This window comes from Notolepis coatsorum, assembly GCF_963971535.1.
Source record: "Notolepis coatsorum genome assembly, chromosome: 3".
In the NCBI taxonomy this organism is placed as follows: domain Eukaryota; kingdom Metazoa; phylum Chordata; class Actinopteri; order Aulopiformes; family Paralepididae; genus Notolepis; species Notolepis coatsorum.
The window spans coordinates 78,373,277-78,395,713 of NC_140167.1; the positions used below are offsets into that span (position 1 = coordinate 78,373,277).

The window sequence follows — 22,437 nt, forward strand, 5'->3', positions numbered from 1 at the left end:
AAACTTTTTCATTCATTCATTCATTCACATATACATGGCATTTGATTGGAGGCTAGTCTCACTTTGTCCCACACAGCAACATTAAAATAGTTTAGATTTGTGTATGTTGTTTATGTAAAAAATGTACTTGAAAGTAACGCAATAGTTACTTTCTGAAGTACCGGTAACTAGTTACTTTTATAATTTGTAACCGAGTAAGTAATTTAGTTACTTTTTGGAAGAAGTAACTAGTAACTGTAACTAGTTACTTTTTAAAAGTAACTTGCCCAACACTGGTAGTGTGTGTATGTACCAGGTGTGTATTAGTGTGTATGTACCAGGTGTGCATTAGTGTGTGTGTACCAGGTGTGTATTAGCTTCATCAGGTGAGTCATCAGTCAGTCCTTCAGGTATCAGTCGTCCGTTGACCTCCTGGTACTTGGTTCCGTTGATAGAACATTCCCTGAAGAGCATCTCGTTCTCCGTCAGAGTGCCTGTCTTATCTGCAAACACATACTCCACCTGGACACACAAACACAAACACACACACAAGTACAGATCAGACCAGACCAAACAGGATCACCAACAGAGTGTATGGGTTAAAGCAGGCATCCTCAATGTCCGGACTCCGGTCCGGATCGAACCGCAACAGTCTCTGTACTCTGAGTAAATTGTATTATCTGTATTATCTGCGACACATCGCCGAAAGTCAAAGTCATCTGCTATCTCCACTGCAAGCAGCGCTCTGCATGTCCGACTGCTCCACTCTCTGTGTGTGTCTGTCTACTCTGCTTTGGTCCAATCACGCTCAGCGTCCAGTCAGCATTTCTCCCCCACAGTCTGCGAATCAGAGGCAGAGTAGGGCGGGTCTCCTTGTGCGAACCCTGTGTCTATTTTCTCATAGACTCCAATGCATTCTGCACATTTCTTTTCCTGTTTTCGCTCGTGACTTTTCATCTAGATCCCCGATTCGCTCATCCCCATGTGGGGTATCATTGGAAAGCCACACTCATTGGTTACAACCCTGTGCAATAACTTTCGAGATCGCCAAATGATTGACGGAGCTAGAGCATTGGGAGTCGGCAGTGGTATTCGAAAAAATTTAAAAGTCTGCTAAGGTGGGCTTGTGCCTTTACGGCCTAAAATGGCAATGGACAGGCAACAAATAGGGCTTTAATTCGATATATATATTGTATTAAAAAATATGCACACCCGAGCCGCTAGAGGTCGCCAAAGTGGGACCGGCGGGCAAATCGTCCTCAAGAGGACCTGTATACAGGCTAGGCTTGGGCGGTATAATTTTTTTCATACCGTCATACCTTGATGACCTAATACCCCGGTATACGGTATATGACGGTATGACTTTCATTTTCATCAGCGGGGGGGGGGGGGGGGTGGCGGAGCTAACAATATACCCGTTATTATCACCATACATAACGCTTGCTTATATTGAAACACGTTGAGATTAGGGCCGTTCTTTCAACCTGAAAGTGCACTTTCTTCAACCTCGAGGTAAACAAATCACAGAAGGTAGCCACTGCTAACGGTAGCTAGTTAGCCGGCAGCCCGGCACCATCGTATCAACGTGAGCCAGTTGCATTAGGATTAAAAAATGTCAACACTCACTCACCCCGTTTTATATTACATTCCCAAAGAAGTGCCTCCGTCTCTCGTAGTCTCGTTGTGCTGGATGAAGTCACTGGCGAGTCGACTCGTGGCGGCGATGGTTTTGCTTAAATCCGAACAGACTCCAGTCCTTTAATTGTCCAAATGCGACAGTGTGTGCAAGTTTAGCTCTTGTTTGACAAAACGTTAGCGATCTGTGGTCAGGGAGCTCATCGTGGGCTGGAGTGACGGTGGTTAACTTCGACGCTTCATCGTTCAATGGTAACGTATTATTATTATTGCTTAAGCTTTAGCAGTCTGCTCAGAGATAGAGGAAATGCATACAGGTTAGTGTGACGCACCTCTGTGTTCTCCTCACGTGACTCACAATAGCCAATCAATCATCAAGGGAGCGCCTCCCCTGCCCTCTGCTGGCCGTGCTGTGTGTGTGCACTACAACCAATACAGTCCCCGTCGAAACTCCGTTTCAGTGTAAATGGAAACTGAAACCCAACTGTGATTTTGACGGTATTGATTTTCAATACAGTCGGTATTTCTAAATACGCCGGTATACTGTAATACCGTCATACCGCCCAAGCCTAATTAATACAGGCTGTTGCGTGTTAAGAGGTTAACATGTTTATAGATCATGTGAGGAGTTGGAAGAAGGACTAGAATCACATCTCAGCCATACTGTAAAGTCAGGACAGACATACTGTAAAGTCAGGACAGATATACTGTAAAGTCAGGACAGCCATACTGTAAAGTCAGGACAGACAGGACAGCTGAAACCCTGTTGACTAAAAACACAACCTAATCTTTTACCATCATGTACCTTACCACACTATGTTACTATCCTCATATTACTACCTACCATGTTAATATATCTACACTACTATCTACTATGCACTCAGGGTGAAGCTAGACATTTGACAAACAATATCACTGACCCTTAGCTGCCAGAGTTGTACCCTTCCTGCTGACTTGTTGTTTACAGTTTACATGTGGCTTTGGATACAAGCATCAGCTAAATTACTAAATGTAAACAATGTCAAATGAGCTGTGTACATCTCTACCTGTCCCAGTTCCTCGTTCAGGTCCATCAGCTAAATGACTAAATGTAAACAATGTAAAATGAGCTGTGTGCGTCTCTACCTGTCCCAGCTCCTCATTCAGGTCTGAGGTGTTGACCTGGGCCTTCTGGTCGGTCTCCAGGTGATAGAGGTCCATGTCCCACCCGATGAAGAAGGAGCCCAGAAACTTCTGCATCTCCACAGTGACGTAGAGCGAGATGGGAATGATGAAGTTATACAGCACCAGGAACGCCAGGAAGTCCGAGATAAACTTCAAGATCTGCAACGAGAAAGAAAACAACAGTAGTAATTAATCAAGAGGAAGGAGAGGAGAGATGGGGACATGGTATCCCATAATAACCTGAAGGAGAGGAGACAGATGGGGACATGGTGTCCCATAACCTGAAGGTCACAAGTTAAATTACGTGCAAGAGCCTATTATGTCCATCCCTGTCCAAGTGTCCTTCAGCAAGACGCTCCTGGAGCATCACATCTGACCTCTGAACCCTCTGGTGAAATGTCTACATGTATTCAGAGAGAGATATTCATGTCTACATTTATTCAGAGCGATATTAATGTCTACATGTATTCAGAGAGAGATACTAATGTCTACATGTACAGTATGTGTCTCAGAGAGATATTAATATCACCACCTGTCTTGAGGAGATAAAGGCATGGATGAACAGCAACTTCCTCCAACTAAACAGAAAAAAACCAAAGCACTTATCATTGGCACCCCTCACCAGGTTCAGTCTTCACCCATATCCCATTTCACCTTTGACGGCCAGGTAATCCCCCTCTCCCCCTCAGTCACTAATCTGGGGGTTCGATTTGACCCCCACCTGACCTTCAACATCCACATAAAACACCTCTGCAAGACCTCATTCTATCACCTAAGAAATATAACCAAACTCCGTCCCACTTTAACCCCGTCAGACGCAGAGAAGCTTGTCCATGACTTTGTCTCCTCAAGACTGGACTACTGTGACGGACTCTTCATCGGGATTCCTGGAAAGAGCATCCAAAAGCTGCAATACATCCAAAACAGCGCTGCCAGGATCCTGATGAGAGTCCGTAAACACAAGCACATAACCCCCATCCTCCACTCACTACATTGGCTCCCCGTCTCATCCCGGATCAACTACAAAATCCTGCTGCTCACCCATAACTGCATAAACGGACACGCACCCCTCTGCACCATGGGGGACCGAGCACTCTGCTCGGCTGCACCACGCCTGTGGAACAGCCTCCCCATCCAGCTGGACTCTTTTAAAGGTCCCATGTTTTGCTATTCCTTTCACAATTTGGGCAATTTTACACAATTCCTGTGAGTATGGAACACATCTGTAAGTAATTTTAAATTTTTTTTAATCATTGTTTTGTATTTCTAATCAAGTACTCTATAGCAGCATTTTTCCACTTCAAGATTTCAAGCTGTTTTCGGCTGGGCTCCGCCCATACTCGCAAAGCGCTTTGAGTGACAGTCACCCACAGTCTGCACTGGCAGACAGAGAGAGACATAGAGAGATAGAGAGGGAGACTAATACATTTCGCCGCGGGGGGCATACCGGTAATCCCATGGGTCAATGCATTGGTAACTTGTTTCAAATGACAATATATACCCCCGTGAATATTATTGCACAGATCGGAATACGCGTGGGAGTGTGCGTGTGCGCTATGATATATACGCAAGTGCCGACAGAGAGAGAGCAGAGAACGAGCGAGCGAGAGAGAGGGAGAGAGAGAGATAGAGAGAGGGATACGGAGCATTTACACACACTCCCGACTGCGTCCCGACTGCGTGTGTTTCCCCCCACACACACAGTCGGGAGTGTGTGTAAATGCTCCGTATCCCTCTCTCTCCCTCCCTCTCTATCTCTCTCTCTCTCCCTCTCTCTGGCTCGCTCGTTCTCTGCTCTCGAATGTGAATGGTTGAGTGTGCGCTACAACCATAGAGGGGGCATTAGTTATGCAGATGAGAATTCTTATACGTCACAGGTATGCGAAATTCAGAATGGCTTAGTTCAGTTATATACTTAAATTTTTTTTTGTATCTACTGTTTCTCCCATTTTCTATTTTCTCCCATCCAAATTTCGTATCGTCCAATTCTACCCTCCCCTGTCTCGAATGCTGTTTGGCCATGCCTCCCACAAGCCGGCTGTAATGTGGACGAAGCCATACATTGCACGAGTCCCCTCCGGTACTCGAGGTAGCAGCCGTCGCATCTTTTCACCTGCACAGCGCGATCTTTCAGCGTCGGGGGTCTGCGCTTTGGAGGGACGCCGCCCCCGTCGCTTCCTGATTCTACTGCGCAGGCGCACCAACCGACCTGTAGGAGTCGCTGTCCACAACGTCCGATCCCAACCCATCAGCCTCCCACCCCCTAATACTGCCAAATGTATTAGTATGAACGACCAGCAAAGCTGAATGCAATGCGGAGAGCTGGGCTCGAACCCAGTGTCTCCTGCATTGGTGGTGAGCGCCTTGCCCACTGCACCACCTAGACGCCCAGTTATATACTTTTATTATACTTTTTATAATTATCTATTTTTTTACCTAGCACACTCTCAGGAGCAAAACAGAAAGAAGCATTTCATACAAAAGTATCCTGTATTTCTGTATGACAACTAATAAAGAAACTTGAGAAACTTGAGAACTTGAAACTTGGGGGAGCCAAAATGAGAATTAGAGACACAGACCTATTGATACAACCCCACATTGCTAGAAAACAATGCTAAACACTGGAAAAGGCCATTTATAAGACATGGGACCTTTAACTCATTCTGCGCCAGTCACGAGAAAAGTCGGGTTAACTCGCCAACCGCTCAGCGCCAATCACGAGAAAAGTCGGGTTTTAATCGCTATTTCTTTTATTAGCTATATCCATTCATTTTTCATCCATCCAGCCTGATGTTATCATTGGGAATGGGTCTGAGCTCGCAAAAGGGCAAATACCGCCGCCTACGCCTTCCAGCCGGTATTGCACTCCATTAGAAATAATGTAGTTTCTCGATTTGAGCCGTGCGGGCGGGGTTTAAATACTCCGGCAGGACGAGCGTTTACAACGATACATCTGCGATGCAACCCCCCCCCCCCCCCTTCATATGCAATGCCGGACAACGTGGGAAGGACCTCCACGAGCAGTATTTGGAATGGCGATCAGATAATTGGATTATTATTATAATTTTTTTATCAGAGACGAGGTAAGAACACTATATATCAAATCTTGCGTTGATCTGATATTTCTTTCTCTCGCGATCGAAGCTGTCTGTGTGGACTGTGTGTGGCTGTTTACCGTTGGCTGCGGTGGGGGGGGGGGGGGGGCGAGCAACCCGCTACAAGCCCCATTTCATGTATGCACGAGGAGACATAATAATGATAATCTAGCATTGATTTTAGGAAGATTCGATAATTAGGCGAAAAATGACAACGTGATAAGTGGATTCCACTAAAACGCTATTATGGCGTCTTTTCCTGGGATTACTAAGAATCACCAAAACTATACTCATATTCAAAACGGTATCAAACGGAAATGTACGGATGAAAAAACAATCTGTTTTTTGCATGTTGACCAGAAACAACTCACTGACAATCGACGGTGTTATTGGACCCATAGCTATAATATAAGATATATTATAAGCACTCTCACAAATTTCGCAGTCTCCCCATTGATTAAAGCAATGACGTTCTAGCCAGAAGGTAGACAGCGCCCCCTGGCGCTGAATGAGTTAAAGCAGGCCTGAAAACCTACTTATTTCAAAAGGCCTTTGATTGCTAGCTTTTTCTTGTGATAAAATCTTTTTCTTGTGCTGTTTTAAATTTTCTGTTCATATTATTATTTTTATTTAAAAATAAATCTGTATTTATTCTGTATTTTATTTTATTATTATTAATAATGATTCATTATACAATTATTAATTAATATAATATTATATAATATTTATAATTATAATAATTATATAATTTATTAATTAACTATGTTTTAACCCTGTAGCACTTTGGGATCCTAGTGAACGAAAAGTGCACTACAAATACAATTTATTATTATTATTATTAATACATGTCTCAGAGAGATATTAATGTCTACATGTATTCAGAGATATATTAATGTCTACATGTATGTGTGTCTCAGAGAGATATTAATGGCTACATGTATTCAGAGAGAGATATTAATGTCTACATGTATTCAGAGAGAGATATTAATGTATACATGTACTCAGAGAGATATATTTATGTCTACATGTATGTGTGTCTCAGAGATATTAATGTCTACATGTATGTGTGTCTCAGCGACATTAATGTCTACATGTATGTGTGTCTCAGAGAGAGATATTAATGTTCATGGTTATTTTTAGTCTTGCAATTTTAAGGAACTTTTTTGACACTGGAATTCGAACTCATCTACAATTCTGCAACGAATATCGAATATGATTTTTTTGTTAAAGTAACAGCCCTAGTATAGACTAATCTGACTACTGTTTCTCTCTTGCTCAGTCTTGTGATTATAAAAGGGTGTAGGGTGCAGGGTATACTCTATCCCAAGCGACTTACAGGTTCTGTACCACAGGTCAGCAGGAAGGGTACAACTCTTACAGCTGAGTAACAATGTTCATCACACAGTGTTGAACTGTGGGTGCTGCAGTGTTGAGTGCATAGTAGTAGAGACATATTAGTATAGTAGGTAGTAATATAGACAAGGAAGATTAAATAGAGTGCATGATAGTATAAGACATTACAAAGGTTATTATTATAATTTCCTTTTCATTTCAGATATTGATTGAAGAGTTTTTTAGTCAGTGGCGAAAGATTGGTTGGGGTTCGGCTCCTGACTGTGGTGGGAATCTGTCCTGACTGTGGTGGGAAGCTGTTCCGACTGTGGTGGGAAGCTGTCCTGTCTGTGGTGGGAAGCTGTCTGTGGTGGGAATCTGTCCTGACTGTGGTGGGAAGCTGTCTGTGGTGGGAAGCTGTCCTGACTGTGGTGGGAAGCTGTTCCGACTGTGGTGGGAAGCTGTCTGTGGTGGGAAGCTGTCCTGACTGTGGTGGGAAGCTGTCCTGACTGTGGTGGGAAGCTGTCCTGTCTGTGGTGGGAAGCTGTCCTGTCTGTGGTGGGAAGCTGTTCCGACTGTGGTGGGAAGCTGTCTGTGGTGGGAAGCTGTCTGTGGTGGGAAGCTGACTGTGGTGGGAAGCTGTCTGTGGTGGGAAGCTGTCTGTGGTGGGAAGCTGTCTGTGGTGGGAAACTGTCCTGAAGTTCATTCCACCATTATGGAGCAAGGACTGAGAATAGCCGGCTTCTCTTTTATGAGCAGGAAGTGTAGGGTTTAGGGTGTATAGTATAGACTAATCTGACTACTGTTTCTCTCCTGCTCAGTATTGTGGTTATAAAGGGATGCAGGGTGTATAGTATATAGACTAACCTGTTTCTCTCCTGCTCAGTCTTGTGGTTATAAAGGGGTGCAGGGTGTATAGTATAGACTAACCTGACTACTGCTTCTCTCCTGCTCAGTATTGTGGTTATAAAGAGGTGCAGGGTGTATAGTATAGACTAACCTGACTACTGTTTCTCTCCTGCTCAGTATTGTGGTTATAAAGAGGTGCAGGGTGTATAGTATATAGACTAACCTGTTTCTCTCCTGCTCAGTCTTGTGGTTATAAAGGGGTGCAGGGTGTATAGTATAGACTAACCTGTTTCTCTCCTGCTCAGTCTTGCTGTTATAAAGGGGTGCAGGGTGTATAGTATAGACTAACCTGACTACTGTTTCTCTCCTGCTCAGTCTTGCTGTTGTAAAAGGGCTCGTTCCATCGGTCCTCTGCCTGCCAGGCGTACTTCAGGATGGCGCTGAGAACAGCTTCAAACAGCAGGATGACCAGATAGATGAGCAGGAACGTATTCATGGACCTGGAACAACATAAAATTGTATTCACTCAATGAGAGAGAGAGATAAAGAGACAGGGAGAGAGAGAGAGAGAGAGAGAGAGAGAGAGAGAGAGAGAGAGAGAGAGAGAGAGACATAGAAAGAGAGCGAGAGCGAGAGCGAGAGCGAGAGAGAGAGAGAGAGAGAGAGAGAGAGAGAGAGAAAGAGAGCAGGTCTTACTTCTCCACTGCAGAGCGTTTCTGGGACTTGCACTTATAGTTGAGCGCCATCTTGGCCTCCATGCCTGTATAGACCGCCACTCCTGAAACACAGTCATGACATCACTATCCTGTCCTCAGCGCATGACATCACTGTCCTGTCCTCAGCGCATGACATCACTGTCCTGTCCTCAGCTCATCAGCGACAGCAGGGAGGAGACACAGAGCAGCAGGGAGGAGACACAGGTGGTGCTGCTGTTGATCCTGTTTTACTGCTTCGTAAATGGGGTCATTGAGGAAAGACTTGGAACAAAAGACGAACAGCAGCAGTAAAGCTGATAAAAAAACAAAACAAATGATAGAAAGCCTTCCTGCATTACCGCAGAGACTGAGACACCGAGCACCAAGAACAAGAAATTAATATCTCAAGTAAATTTACTTCTTTATCATCGTCATCAAACCTTTATACTTAAATGTGCTTTTAAAAAAAAAAATTATAAATAAGGTCTACATTTCGACAGCCATCACTGATATAGAGTGTCTGGTCAGTAACATGGGTCTCTCAGTCCCTCCTGCTCTGCAGTAAAGACAAAAATACATTTCCTGGTATCCCTTCCCACTTTATCCAACCAGGATTGAGAACTCCACACTGCAAAATGGTCTGACAAAATAAGAAAAAAAATGTTTAAGTAAATGTGTGCTTGAAACAAGTAAAATAATTGACCAGTGCAGTAAACTAATTTGGCATGGCAAGATTTCTATGTGTTTTCTGCGTTTACTGCAGAGCAGAGGGACTGGAAGTCCCATGCTACTGACCAGACACTATCAGTAACGGCTGTCAGAATGTACTGTAGAGCTAGTTAACACTTATTTTAACCAAATAAATACCACTTACAATACCTTTAAAATCATTGAGGTTTTGCACTAATCTTCAATGATGACGAGTTACAGTTCAACTAAACAAGACAACATTAAAAGTAGTAACACAACAAGATAAAAACTAAGATAAGAAATAGGGGAAATCACATCAAATACAAGATAACGATGTATATAAAACAAAGAAAATCAGCTAAAACAGTTACAGATTGATACAGTGGTTAGTGCTCATGTCTTTGAACTGTTTGAATAGGTTGGAAGAGTATTGATCTTTAACCTCATAATGTGCACTGGCACGTATATGTCCTGTTTTGCACTTGCGCGCACGTCACGGCACTTTGCGAGCGTCTACCGGCTCGGGCCGCATTTTTCACAGAACATATAATATACCGTTCGAAAAATCCATTTGTTGCCGTTCGAACGCCACCTCACTCCACCAATTACGTGCCTCGGTTCTCGAGTTAGATGACGATATGTCAGGCAAGCGAATTTTTACAGGCCGCACGTCAAAAGTCGGAGTGTATACGCTCGATGGTGAAAATTATTGGTCAGCGTTGTAGCCAACGAGTGTCCGCTCCAACGGGGGGGTGCGCAAATATAGGAAGTAGGTGAAAGTTGATGAGCGAAAATGAGATGTGACTCAGACACGGAGGTGGATGGCAGAAATGGATTTTGAATTTTCTTTTTCTTTGGCGCTAAAACCTCTCTCAAGCACTCATTTCTGAATGGATATTTATAAAATGTGGACCTGTACTACATAAGACTCCAGGCTATGGAACCGCTGCATTTTCCAGCTCATACCTCTATGCTGGAATAATGTAATCTGGAATCTGGCAACCACTAAAGAAAAATGTGAGTACACAAGTTCAAGTTCAACTCAAGTTCAAACCTCTGTTACTCTATTTCATTAGCACTAAAAGTGATTATCCCTTTTTGCATTAGTAACTCCAGAATGTTATCTTTCAAAAGAGACCAGGCTCATGGATGTGCTATAAGTATAAAGTATAAAGCTAAGCTTTGCAAAGAAAAGTATGCAGTCCTCAAGTTCACGTAAAAAAATTGCCACTTTTCTGCTTGTCTGTTAAGAGGTTAAAGTGTCTTGAAGGATGAGTCAGGAGCAGAAGAAGGTCTTCCTCAGAACAAGCTGGAGGAACCTTGAGAACAAGCTGAAGGAACCTGGAGAACAAGCTGGAAGAACATTGAGAACAAGCTGGAGGAACCTTGAGAACAAGCTGGAGGAACCTTGAGAACAAGCTGAAGGAACCTGGAGAACAAGCTGGAAGAACATTGAGAACAAGCTGGAGGAACCTTGAGAACAAGCTGAAGGAACCTGGAGAACAAGCTGGAAGAACATTGAGAACAAGCTGGAGGAACCTTGAGAACAAGCTGGAGGAACCTTGAGAACAAGCTGAAGGAACCTGGAGAACAAGCTGGAAGAACATTGAGAACAAGCTGGAGGAACCTGGAGAACAAGCTGCAGGAACCTTGAGAACAAGCTGGAAGAACATTGAGAACAAGCTGGAGGAACCTTGAGAACAAGCTGGAGGAACCTTGAGAACAAGCTGGAAGAACCTTGAGAACAAGCTGCAGGAACCTGGAGAACAAACTGGAAGAACCTTGAGAACAAGCTGAAGGAACCTTGAGAACAAGCTGGAAGAACCTTGAGAACAAGCTGCAGGAACCTTGAGAACAAGCTGGATGAGCCTGGAGAACAAGCTGGAAGAACCTGGAGAACAAGCTGAAGGAACCTTGAGAACAAGCTGCAGGAACCTTGAGAACAAGCTGGAGGAACCTGGAGAACAAGCTGCAGGAACCTTGAGAAGAAGCTGGAGGAACCTGGAGAACAAGCTGGAGGAACCTGGAGAACAAGCTGGAAGAACCTGGAGAACAAGCTGCAGGAACCTTGAGAACAAGCTGCAGGAACCTGAAGAACAAGCTGCAGGAACCTTGAGAACAAGCTGAAGGAACCTGGAGAACAAGCTGCAGGAACCTTGAGAACAAGCTGGAGGAGCCTGGAGAACAAGCTGAAGGAACCTGGAGAACAAGCTGAAGGAACCTGGAGAACAAGCTGCAGGAACCTTGAGAAGAAGCTGGAGGAACCTTGAGAACAAGCTGAAGGAACCTGGAGAACAAGCTGGAAGAACATTGAGAACAAGCTGCAGGAACCTGGAGAACAAGCTGGAGGAACCTTGAGAACAAGCTGGAGGAACCTTGAGAACAAGCTGGAGGAACCTTGAGAACAAGCTGGAGGAACCTTGAGAACAAGCTGGAGGAACCTTGAGAACAAGCTGGAAGAACATTGAGAACAAGCTGGAGGAACCTGGAGAACAAGCTGGAGGAGCCTTGAGAACAAGCTGGAGGAACCTTGAGAACAAGCTGCAGGAACCTTGAGAAGAAGCTGGAGGAACCTTGAGAACAAGCTGCAGGAACCTGGAGAACAAGCTGGAGGAACCTTGAGAACAAGCAGGAGGAACCTGGAGAACAAGCTGCAGGAACCTTGAGAACAAGCTGGAAGAACCTGGAGAACAAGCTGGAGGAACCTGGAGAACAAGCTGGAGGAACCTGGAGAACAAGCTGCAGGAACCTTGAGAACAAGCTGGAGGAACCTGGAGAACAAGCTGGAGGAACCTGGAGAACAAGCTGGAAGAACCTTGAGAACAAGCTGGAAGAACCTGGAGAACAAGCTGCAGGAACCTGGAGAACAGGCTGCAGGAACCTTGAGAACAAGCTGCAGGAACCTGGAGAACAAGCTGGAAGAACCTGGAGAACAAGCTGGAAGAACCTGGAGAACAAGCTGCAGGAACCTGGAGAACAAGCTGGAGGAACCTTGAGAACAAGCTGGAGGAACCTTGAGAACAAGCTGCAGGAACCTGGAGAACAAGCTGGAAGAACCTTGAGAACAAGCTGAAGGAACCTGGAGAACAAGCTGGAGGAACCTGGAGAACAAGCTGGAGGAACCTGGAGAACAAGCTGGAGGAACCTGGAGAACAAGCTGCAGGAACCTTGAGAACAAGCTGGAGGAACCTGGAGAACAAGCTGGAGGAACCTGGAGAACAAGCTGGAAGAACCTGGAGAACAAGCTGAAGGAACCTTGAGAACAAGCTGCAGGAACCTGGAGAACAAGCTGGAGGAACCTGGAGAACAAGCTGGAAGAACCTGGAGAACAAGCTGCAGGAACCTGGAGAACAAGCTGAAGGAACCTTGAGAACAAGCTGGAGGAACCTTGAGAACAAGCTGGAGGAACCTTGAGAACAAGCTGCAGGAACCTTGAGAACAAGCTGCAGGAACCTTGAGAACAAGCTGGAGGAACCTGGAGAACAAGCTGGAAGAACCTTGAGAACAAGCTGGAAGAACCTGGAGAACAAGCTGGAAGAACCTTGAGAACAAGCTGCAGGAACCTGGAGAACAAGCTGGAAGAACCTGGAGAACAAGCTGCAGGAACCTGGAGAACAAGCTGAAGGAACCTGGAGAACAAGCTGCAGGAACCTGGAGAACAAGCTGGAAGAACCTGGAGAACAAGCTGGAAGAACCTGGAGAACAAGCTGCAGGAACCTGGAGAACAAGCTGGAAGAACCTGGAGAACAAGCTGCAGGAACCTGGAGAACAAGCTGAAGGAACCTTGAGAACAAGCTGGAGGAACCTTGAGAACAAGCTGGAGGAACCTTGAGAACAAGCTGCAGGAACCTTGAGAACAAGCTGCAGGAACCTTGAGAACAAGCTGGAAGAACCTTGAGAACAAGCTGGAAGAACCTGGAGAACAAGCTGGAAGAACCTTGAGAACAAGCTGCAGGAACCTTGAGAACAAGCAGGAGGAACCTGGAGAACAAGCTGGAAGAACCTGGAGAACAAGCTGGAGGAACCTGGAGAACAAGCTGGAGGAACCTGGAGAACAAGCTGGAAGAACCTTGAGAACAAGCTGGAGGAACCTGGAGAACAAGCTGCAGGAACCTGGAGAACAAGCTGGAGGAACCTGGAGAACAAGCTGCAGGAACATTGAGAACAAGCTGCAGGAACCTTGAGAACAAGCTGGAAGAACCTTGAGAACAAGCTGGAGGAACCTGGAGAACAAGCTGGAGGAGCCTGGAGAACAAGCTGGAGGAACCTTGAGAACAAGCTGCAGGAACCTGGAGAACAAGCTGGAGGAACCTTGAGAACAAGCTGCAGGAACCTGGAGAACAAGCTGGAGGAGCCTTGAGAACAAGCTGGAGGAACCTGGAGAACAAGCTGGAGGAACCTGGAGAACAAGCTGGAGGAACCTGGAGAACAAGCTGGAGGAACCTGGAGAACAAGCTGCAGGAACCTGGAGAACAAGCTGCAGGAACCTGGAGAACAAGCTGGAGGAACCTTGAGAACAAGCTGGAGGAGCCTTGAGAACAAGCTGGAGGAACCTGGAGAACAAGCTGGAGGAGCCTGGAGAACAAGCTGGAGGAACCTGGAGAACAAGCTGGAGGAACCTGGAGAACAAGCTGGAGGAACCTGGAGAACAAGCTGGAGGAACCTGGAGAACAAGCTGCAGGAACCTGGAGAACAAGCTGCAGGAACCTGGAGAACAAGCTGGAGGAGCCTTGAGAACAAGCTGGAGGAACCTGGAGAACAAGCTGCAGGAACCTGGAGAACAAGCTGCAGGAACCTGGAGAACAAGCTGGAGGAACCTTGAGAACAAGCTGGAGGAACCTGGAGAACAAGCTGGAGGAACCTGGAGAACAAGCTGGAAGAACCTTGAGAACAAGCTGGAGGAACCTTGAGAACAAGCTGCAGGAACCTGGAGAACAAGCTGGAGGAACCTGGAGAACAAGCTGCAGGAACCTGGAGAACAAGCTGGAGGAACCTGGAGAACAAGCTGGAAGAACCTTGAGAACAAGCTGGAGGAACATTGAGAACAAGCTGCAGGAACCTGGAGAACAAGCTGGAGGAACCTTGAGAACAAGCTGCAGGAACCTGGAGAACAAGCTGGAGGAACCTGGAGAACAAGCTGCAGGAACCTGGAGAACAAGCTGGATGAACCTGGAGAACAAGCTGGAGGAACCTTGAGAACAAGCTGGAGGAACCTGGAGAACAAGCTGCAGGAACCTGGAGAACAAGCTGGAGGAACCTGGAGAACAAGCTGGAGGAACCTGGAGAACAAGCTGGAGGAACCTGGAGAACAAGCTGGAGGAACCTGGAGAACAAGCTGGAAGAACCTGGAGAACAAGCTGGAGGAACCTGGAGAACAAGCTGGAGGAACCTGGAGAACAAGCTGGAGGAACCTGGAGAACAAGCTGGAGGAGCCTGGAGAACAAGCTGGAAGAACCTTGAGAACAAGCTGCAGGAACCTGGAGAACAAGCTGGAGGAACCTGGAGAACAAGCTGGAGGAGCCTGGAGAACAAGCTGGAGGAACCTTGAGAACAAGCTGCAGGAACCTGGAGAACAAGCTGGAAGAACCTGGAGAACAAGCTGGAGGAACCTTGAGAACAAGCTGGAGGAACCTTGAGAACAAGCTGGAAGAACCTGGAGAACAAGCTGGAAGAACCTGGAGAACAAGCTGGAGGAACATTGAGAACAAGCTGGAGGAACCTTGAGAACAAGCTGCAGGAGCCTGGAGAACAAGCTGCAGGAACCTGGAGAACAAGCTGGAAGAACCTGGAGAACAAGCTGGAAGAACCTGGAGAACAAGCTGGAGGAACCTGGAGAACAAGCTGGAAGAACCTTGAGAACAAGCTGGAGGAACCTGGAGAACAAGCTGGAAGAACCTGGAGAACAAGCTGGAAGAACCTGGAGAACAAGCTGCAGGAACCTTGAGAACAAGCTGGAAGAACCTTGAGAACAAGCTGGAAGAACCTTGAGAACAAGCTGCAGGAACCTGGAGAACAAGCTGGAAGAACCTGGAGAACAAGCTGCAGGAACCTGGAGAACAAGCTGAAGGAACCTGGAGAACAAGCTGGAGGAACCTGGAGAACAAGCTGGAGGAACCTGGAGAACAAGCTGGAGGAACCTGGAGAACAAGCTGGAAGAACCTGGAGAACAAGCTGGAGGAACCTGGAGAACAAGCTGCAGGAACCTGGAGAACAAGCTGCAGGAACCTTGAGAACAAGCTGAAGGAACCTGGAGAACAAGCTGCAGGAACCTGGAGAACAAGCAGGAGGAACCTGGAGAACAAGCTGGAGGAACCTTGAGAACAAGCTGGAGGAACCTGGAGAACAAGCTGGAGGAACCTGGAGAACAAGCTGGAGGAACCTGGAGAACAAGCTGGAGGAGCCTGGAGAACAAGCTGGAGGAACCTGGAGAACAAGCTGGAGGAACCTTGAGAACAAGCTGCAGGAACCTGGAGAACAAGCTGGAGGAACCTGGAGAACAAGCTGGAGGAACCTGGAGAACAAGCTGCAGGAACCTGGAGAACAAGCTGGAAGAACCTTGAGAACAAGCTGGAGGAACCTGGAGAACAAGCTGGAGGAACCTGGAGAACAAGCTGGAGGAACCTTGAGAACAAGCTGGAAGAACCTGGAGAACAAGCTGGAGGAACCTGGAGAACAAGCTGCAGGAACCTGGAGAACAAGCTGGAGGAACCTGGAGAACAAGCTGGAGGAACCTGGAGAACAAGCTGGAGGAACCTTGAGAACAAGCTGGAAGAACCTGGAGAACAAGCTGGAGGAACCTGGAGAACAAGCTGCAGGAACCTGGAGAACAAGCTGCAGGAACCTGGAGAACAAGCTGGAGGAACCTTGAGAACAAGCTGGAAGAACCTGGAGAACAAGCTGGAGGAACCTGGAGAACAAGCTGGAGGAACCTGGAGAACAAGCTGCAGGAACCTGGAGAACAAGCTGGAGGAACCTGGAGAACAAACTGCAGGAACCTGGAGAACAAGCTGCAGGAACCTGGAGAACAAGCTGGAAGAACCTGGAGAACAAGCTGGAGGAACCTGGAGAACAAGCTGCAGAAACCTTGAGAACAAGCTGGAGGAACCTGGAGAACAAGCTGGAGGAACCTTGAGAACAAGCTGGAGGAACCTTGAGAACAAGCTGGAGGAACCTGGAGAACAAGCTGGAGGAACCTGGAGAACAAGCTGGAGGAACCTGGAGAACAAGCTGGAAGAACCTTGAGAACAAGCTGGAGGAACCTGGAGAACAAGCTGGAGGAACCTTGAGAACAAGCTGGAAGAACATTGAGAACAAGCTGCAGGAACCTTGAGAACAAGCTGAAGGAACCTTGAGAACAAGCTGGAGGAACCTGGAGAACAAGCTGGAAGAACCTTGAGAACAAGCTGGAAGAACCTGGAGAACAAGCTGCAGGAACCTGGAGAACAAGCTGGAGGAACCTTGAGAACAAGCTGGAGGAACCTTGAGAACAAGCTGGAGGAACCTGGAGAACAAGCTGGAGGAGCCTGAAGAACAAGCTGGAAGAACCTGGAGAACATGCTGCAGGAACCTTGAGAACAAGCTGGAGGAACCTGGAGAACAAGCTGGAAGAACCTTGAGAACAAGCTGCAGGAACCTTGAGAACAAGCTGGAGGAACCTGGAGAACAAGCTGGAGGAACCTGGAGAACAAGCTGGAGGAACCTGGAGAACAAGCTGGAAGAACCTTGAGAACAAGCTGGAGGAACCTTGCGAACAAGCTGGAGGAACCTGGAGAACAAGCTGGAGGAACCTGGAGAACAAGCTGAAGGAACCTTGAGAACAAGCTGGAGGAACCTGGAGAACAAGCTGGAGGAACCTGGAGAACAAGCTGAAGGAACCTTGAGAACAAGCTGGAGGAACCTTGAGAACAAGCTGCAGGAACCTGGAGAACAAACTGGAGGAACCTTGAGAACAAACTGCAGGAACCTTGAGAACAAACTGGAGGAACCTTGAGAACAAACTGAAGGAACCTGGAGAACAAGCTGCAGGAACCTGGAGAACAAACTGGAGGAACCTGGAGAACAAGCTGGAGGAACCTTGAGAACAAGCTGGAGGAACCTTGAGAACAAGCTGGAAGAACCTTGAGAACAAGCTGGAGGAACCTGGAGAACAAACTGGAAGAACCTGGAGAACAAGCTGGAGGAACCTGGAGAACAAGCTGGAGGAACCTGGAGAACAAGCTGGAGGAACCTGGAGAACAAGCTGCAGGAACCTGGAGAACAAGCTGGAGGAACCTGGAGAACAAGCTGCAGGAACCTGGAGAACAAGCTGGAAGAACCTGGAGAACAAGCTGAAGGAACCTGGAGAACAAGCTGGAGGAACCTTGAGAACAAGCTGCAGGAACCTTGAGAACAAGCTGGAGGAACCTGGAGAACAAGCTGGAGGAACCTTGAGAACAAGCTGCAGGAACCTGGAGAACAAGCTGCAGGAACCTTGAGAACAAGCTGGAGGAACCTTGAGAACAAGCTGCAGGAACCTGGAGAACAAGCTGCAGGAACCTTGAGAACAAGCTGGAAGAACCTGGAGAACAAGCTGCAGGAACCTTGAGAACAAGCTGCAGGAACCTTGAGAACAAGCTGGAGGAACCTTGAGAACAAGCAGGAGGAACCTGGAGAACAAGCTGAAGGAACCTTGAGAACAAGCTGGAGGAACCTTGAGAACAAGCTGAAGGAACCTGGAGAACAAGCTGGAGGAGCCTTGAGAACAAGCTGCAGGAACCTTGAGAACAAGCTGGAGGAACCTGGAGAACAAGCTGGAGGAACCTGGAGAACAAGCTGGAGGAGCCTTGAGAACAAGCTGCAGGAACCTGGAGAACAAGCTGCAGGAACCTTGAGAACAAGCTGGAGGAACCTTGAGAACAAGCTGGAGGAACCTTGAGAACAAGCTGGAGGAACCTGGAGAACAAGCTGGAGGAGCCTTGAGAACAAGCTGGAGGAACCTTGAGAACAAGCTGGAAGAACCTTGAGAACAAGCAGGAGGAGCCTTGAGAACAAGCTGGAGGAACCTTGAGAACAAGCTGGAGGAACCTTGAGAACAAGCTGGATGAACCTTGAGAACAAGCTGGAAGAACCTTGAGAACAAGCAGGAGGAGCCTTGAGAACAAGCTGCAGGAACCTGGAGAACAAGCTGCAGGAACCTGGAGAACAAGCTGGAGGAGCCTTGAGAACAAGCTGGAGGAGCCTTGAGAACAAGCTGGAGGAACCTGGAGAACAAGCTGGAGGAGCCTTGAGAACAAGCTGGAAGAACCTGGAGAACAAGCTGGAGGAACCTGGAGAACAAGCTGGAGGAACCTTGAGAACAAGCTGGAGGAACCTGGAGAACAAGCTGGAGGAGCCTTGAGAACAAGCTGGAAGAACCTTGAGAACAAGCTGAAGGAACCTGGAGAACAAGCTGGAGGAACCTGGAGAACAAGCTGGAGGAGCCTTGAGAACAAGCTGCAGGAACCTTGAGCATGCTGATTGTTAACTTTGGTTTGGTGTGTCTTTGGTTATAGAGAGATAGTGTTGTGTTATATACAGTAAAATAATATAAATAATAATTGTATATCCATAGAGAGGAGGCATACTTTAAATATATTAAAACAATAATGCATCTTTGAGTAAACGTTGAGTATCGGCATGCGTTGCTCATGGGACGGGGTTGCACGCCGTGCAAACAGTCTGTGAGCAGAAGCACGCACATGCACGGCTGTGCACACGCGTGCACACAGGAATGCGCTGCACCCGACTGATGCGCCAACTCGCTAAGTACTACTTTGCATAACAATATGGCCGGTTGTCAGGTGTGTTCAAATACGTTCTCAGATACATTCGCACAAAACTTGTGAATGAAATGTGTTACATTCCATTCGTAGAGGCAATTAGGCACTGTCTTTAGTCTGTGCTATGCGAGGGAACATCTATGTGCATGCGCGGGAGCGCGCGCGCGGCGTCATTAAAACATAGTGCAACCAGTCGTCCCATTAGCAACGCATGCCTGAGTATCATTAAGTATAAGAACATTTACAACAAGCGGTGCAAGGGGAAGGCTAAGAGAATTATTAAGGACTCGAGCCACCCGAACAACTGCCTCTTTGAACTGCTGCCGTCAGGCAAGCGATACCGGAGTCTTATGGCGAGCACAGAAAGACTCAGAAGGAGCTTCTATCCCCAGGCCATCAGGCTGCTAAACGAACAATAATCGCTAAACGAACAATAATCACTATGCAACAACCATCAAATGCACACAGCACACACACCCACACGCACACACACACTCACTCAAACAAACAACACACTGCAGCACCCACTCTCCACACTTTAGATCACACAAACACACTTACACTTTATATTTATTGATAAAGGATTTGCACTACAACTCGTACACCTACTGTGAATTGTACCTAAACTGCACCTCGTCCATTTATGCCTTGCACTATATAGTATTGTATATTAGTACACTGCACAGTATTGTATATTGTATGGTAACTACGTCTACGAACATTGTACATATGTCTAAACTGAACACTGTGACCTCTTTTTTTTTTTTTTCTTCTAATTTTTACTATGTTTTTATTTCATACTTATCTTGTCATGCACAGTCTCTGGAGCGCAACAGTAAGAAGCATTTTGTACAAAAGTATTCTGTACTTCTGTATGACAACTATTAAAGAAACTTGAAACTTGAAACTATCTCGAGGCTGGGGGGGCATGTCCTCTTTTTTGGAAATCAAAATATGGTCACCCTAACATAGTTCCCCTGCTGTGTGCAGCACATGGGCTATGGCGTCCTCCGTGGACCTGTTGGGGCGATATGCAAATTGCAGGGGGTCCAGGTTGATGGGGAGGGAGGAACAGATGTAGCCCTTCACTAGCTTCTCAAAGAACTTCATGGCTATGGAGGTGAGAGCTACAGGGCGGTAGTCGGTGAGGCAAGCGGGCGTAGATTTTTTGGGTACAGGGATAATGGTGGACTTCTTCAGACATGTGGGGATGACAGCCTGTTCTAAGGACAGGTTAAATATGTCAGTGAATACCGGGGCCAGTTGGTCGGCACAGACTTTTAGGACGCGGCCGGGGATGCCGTCCGGTCCTGCTGCCTTCCTGATATTCACTTTCTTAAAAGGTCCTCCTCACCTCATGTTCTGTTAACCTGTACACTGAGTCTCCATCGGCAGTGCCCCCCCCCCCCTCCATTGCAGTGGTTTGTAGGCTGGTGTTGTTATTCACAGCCTCAAACCTCGCATAGAAGGTATTGAGATCATTTGCTAAGGAGATGTCACTGTTCAGCTTGAGGGAGGTGCCTTTGTAATCTGTCATCGTTCTGAGGCCCTGCCACATACCTCTGGAGTCAGCCTGAAGTTCAACCTTATCCCTGTAACGCCGTTTTGCCTCTATTACTGTCCTCCTTACGTTGTATCTCGCCGCCTTGTGTTCATGCATGTTGCCTGTCACAAGCCCGGCGTTATAGGCTGAGGTGCGCGCTTTCAGAGCCTGGGATTTGTCTACCCAGGGCTTTTGGTTTGGGTAAACTCTAATTGTGGTAGTGGGGATTGTTTCTTCTACCAGAGTACAGACAAGTCAAGCACCGTTTCAGTGTAGTCATTAATATTGTCTGTGTTATCACGGAACACACTCCAGTCTGTACATTCAAGGGCAGCTTGGAGCGTCTCCTCTGATTCCCTGAGCCATGTTGTGATGTAAGGTGATAGCTACCAACAATGGCTTTGTGTATAAACTAAAAGCAATGTATCCACTAGGGCTGACCTTCGAAGCTTTTTTTGGCTTTTAATTCGAAGCTTCGACATTTTATTATTATTATTTTTTGTATCTTATGTTGTGGGACTTGTACAGCACGTTGGTAAACTTTGTTGTTTTTAAATGTGCTCTATAAATAAAGTGGATTGGATTAATTAATTAAGTAGCCCCTTTCGTGACTGTGACGCAGCCAACAAGGTTTCACTCGGCTGTGCTGCCTGGGTGCAGTGGGGCTGCTCTTACAGCCAACGACATGACATTACATAATTATGTTGCAACTTTCGTCTATCAAGCAAACAATTATATTATATTTAATTTATAATTTATAATTATATCAGACAATGCACCTACAAAAGCAGATGATTACAATTAAATTAGCCAACTTGGTAACACATTAGTCATAGCAGCATAGGCATAGCCTTATTAATGTTTTGTGTGGTATTCCCTTGGAGATGCATTTTGGAGAGGGGACATTTTTTTTTTTAAATGTTTTTACACTTTTTTAATGTTCGAAGCTCATGCCATCGAACGAAGCTTCGAAGCTTCGAAGTATTTAAGACAGCCCTAGTCTCCACTTACGTCACGTACACGCATACACGTATAAGGCTGTCCCCAAACCCTGTTTTTGGGATTCGAACTTCGTCAGGGTTTTTCGAACGAACGTTCGAACCTTCGTTTGTAATTAAAAAAATATATTTTTTTTTTTAATAAATCAACTTTCCAGCCCCAGACCCAGCCCAGGGAGAAGCCCCAGCTCAACTCAATAAAAAGTTTTGGCCAAAGTGGATAGAAAACACAGTACCTTAGCTATTCCAATGCTTCCTTCTCTCTGTCTCCATTTTCTATCCCGCTTAATTGCATTAATGGGCATATGCCCCAGTACCTTGGCCGAGATATAGTGGCCTTCTGGAACTACGCCAGCCAGTCTGCCACAATATATAGACTATTAATTATATATCCACGATTGATTGCGTAGTAGGGGGTACTTTAGGTTGGCTTGAAATACTTTGTGGGTACATTACTTAAAAAAGGTTGGGAACCACTCAAGCACTTTGGATAAAAGCTCTATATAAATGCAGTGCATTTTACCAGTCTATTTTAGAAAGAGTCAAGGGGTAGCAGCGATACAGGCTGTTCCTTGTGTTCTTGTGAGTCTGCTAGAGACAGAACCGAGACAAACCTCCTTCATGTCTGAGATGGACAGCTTGCTTGTGTTCTTGTGAGTC

General features: G+C 46.4%; 1 protein-coding gene across 1 annotated transcript in view; it reads right to left on the bottom strand.

Moving 5' to 3' along the window:
- Positions 1–22,437, bottom strand: part of atp11b (ATPase phospholipid transporting 11B) — a gene marked incomplete at its 3' end in the record, with an annotated part of 109,973 nt that overhangs the window by 43,436 nt on the left and 44,100 nt on the right. Inside the window, exons 10-13 of the mRNA XM_084311257.1 lie at positions 8,751–8,832; positions 8,404–8,554; positions 2,740–2,937; positions 343–501 (exon numbers count right to left, since the gene is read on the bottom strand). Coding sequence (XP_084167383.1) covers positions 343–501; positions 2,740–2,937; positions 8,404–8,554; positions 8,751–8,832 — 590 coding nt within the window. The remainder of the gene's footprint in view (positions 1–342; positions 502–2,739; positions 2,938–8,403; positions 8,555–8,750; positions 8,833–22,437) is intronic.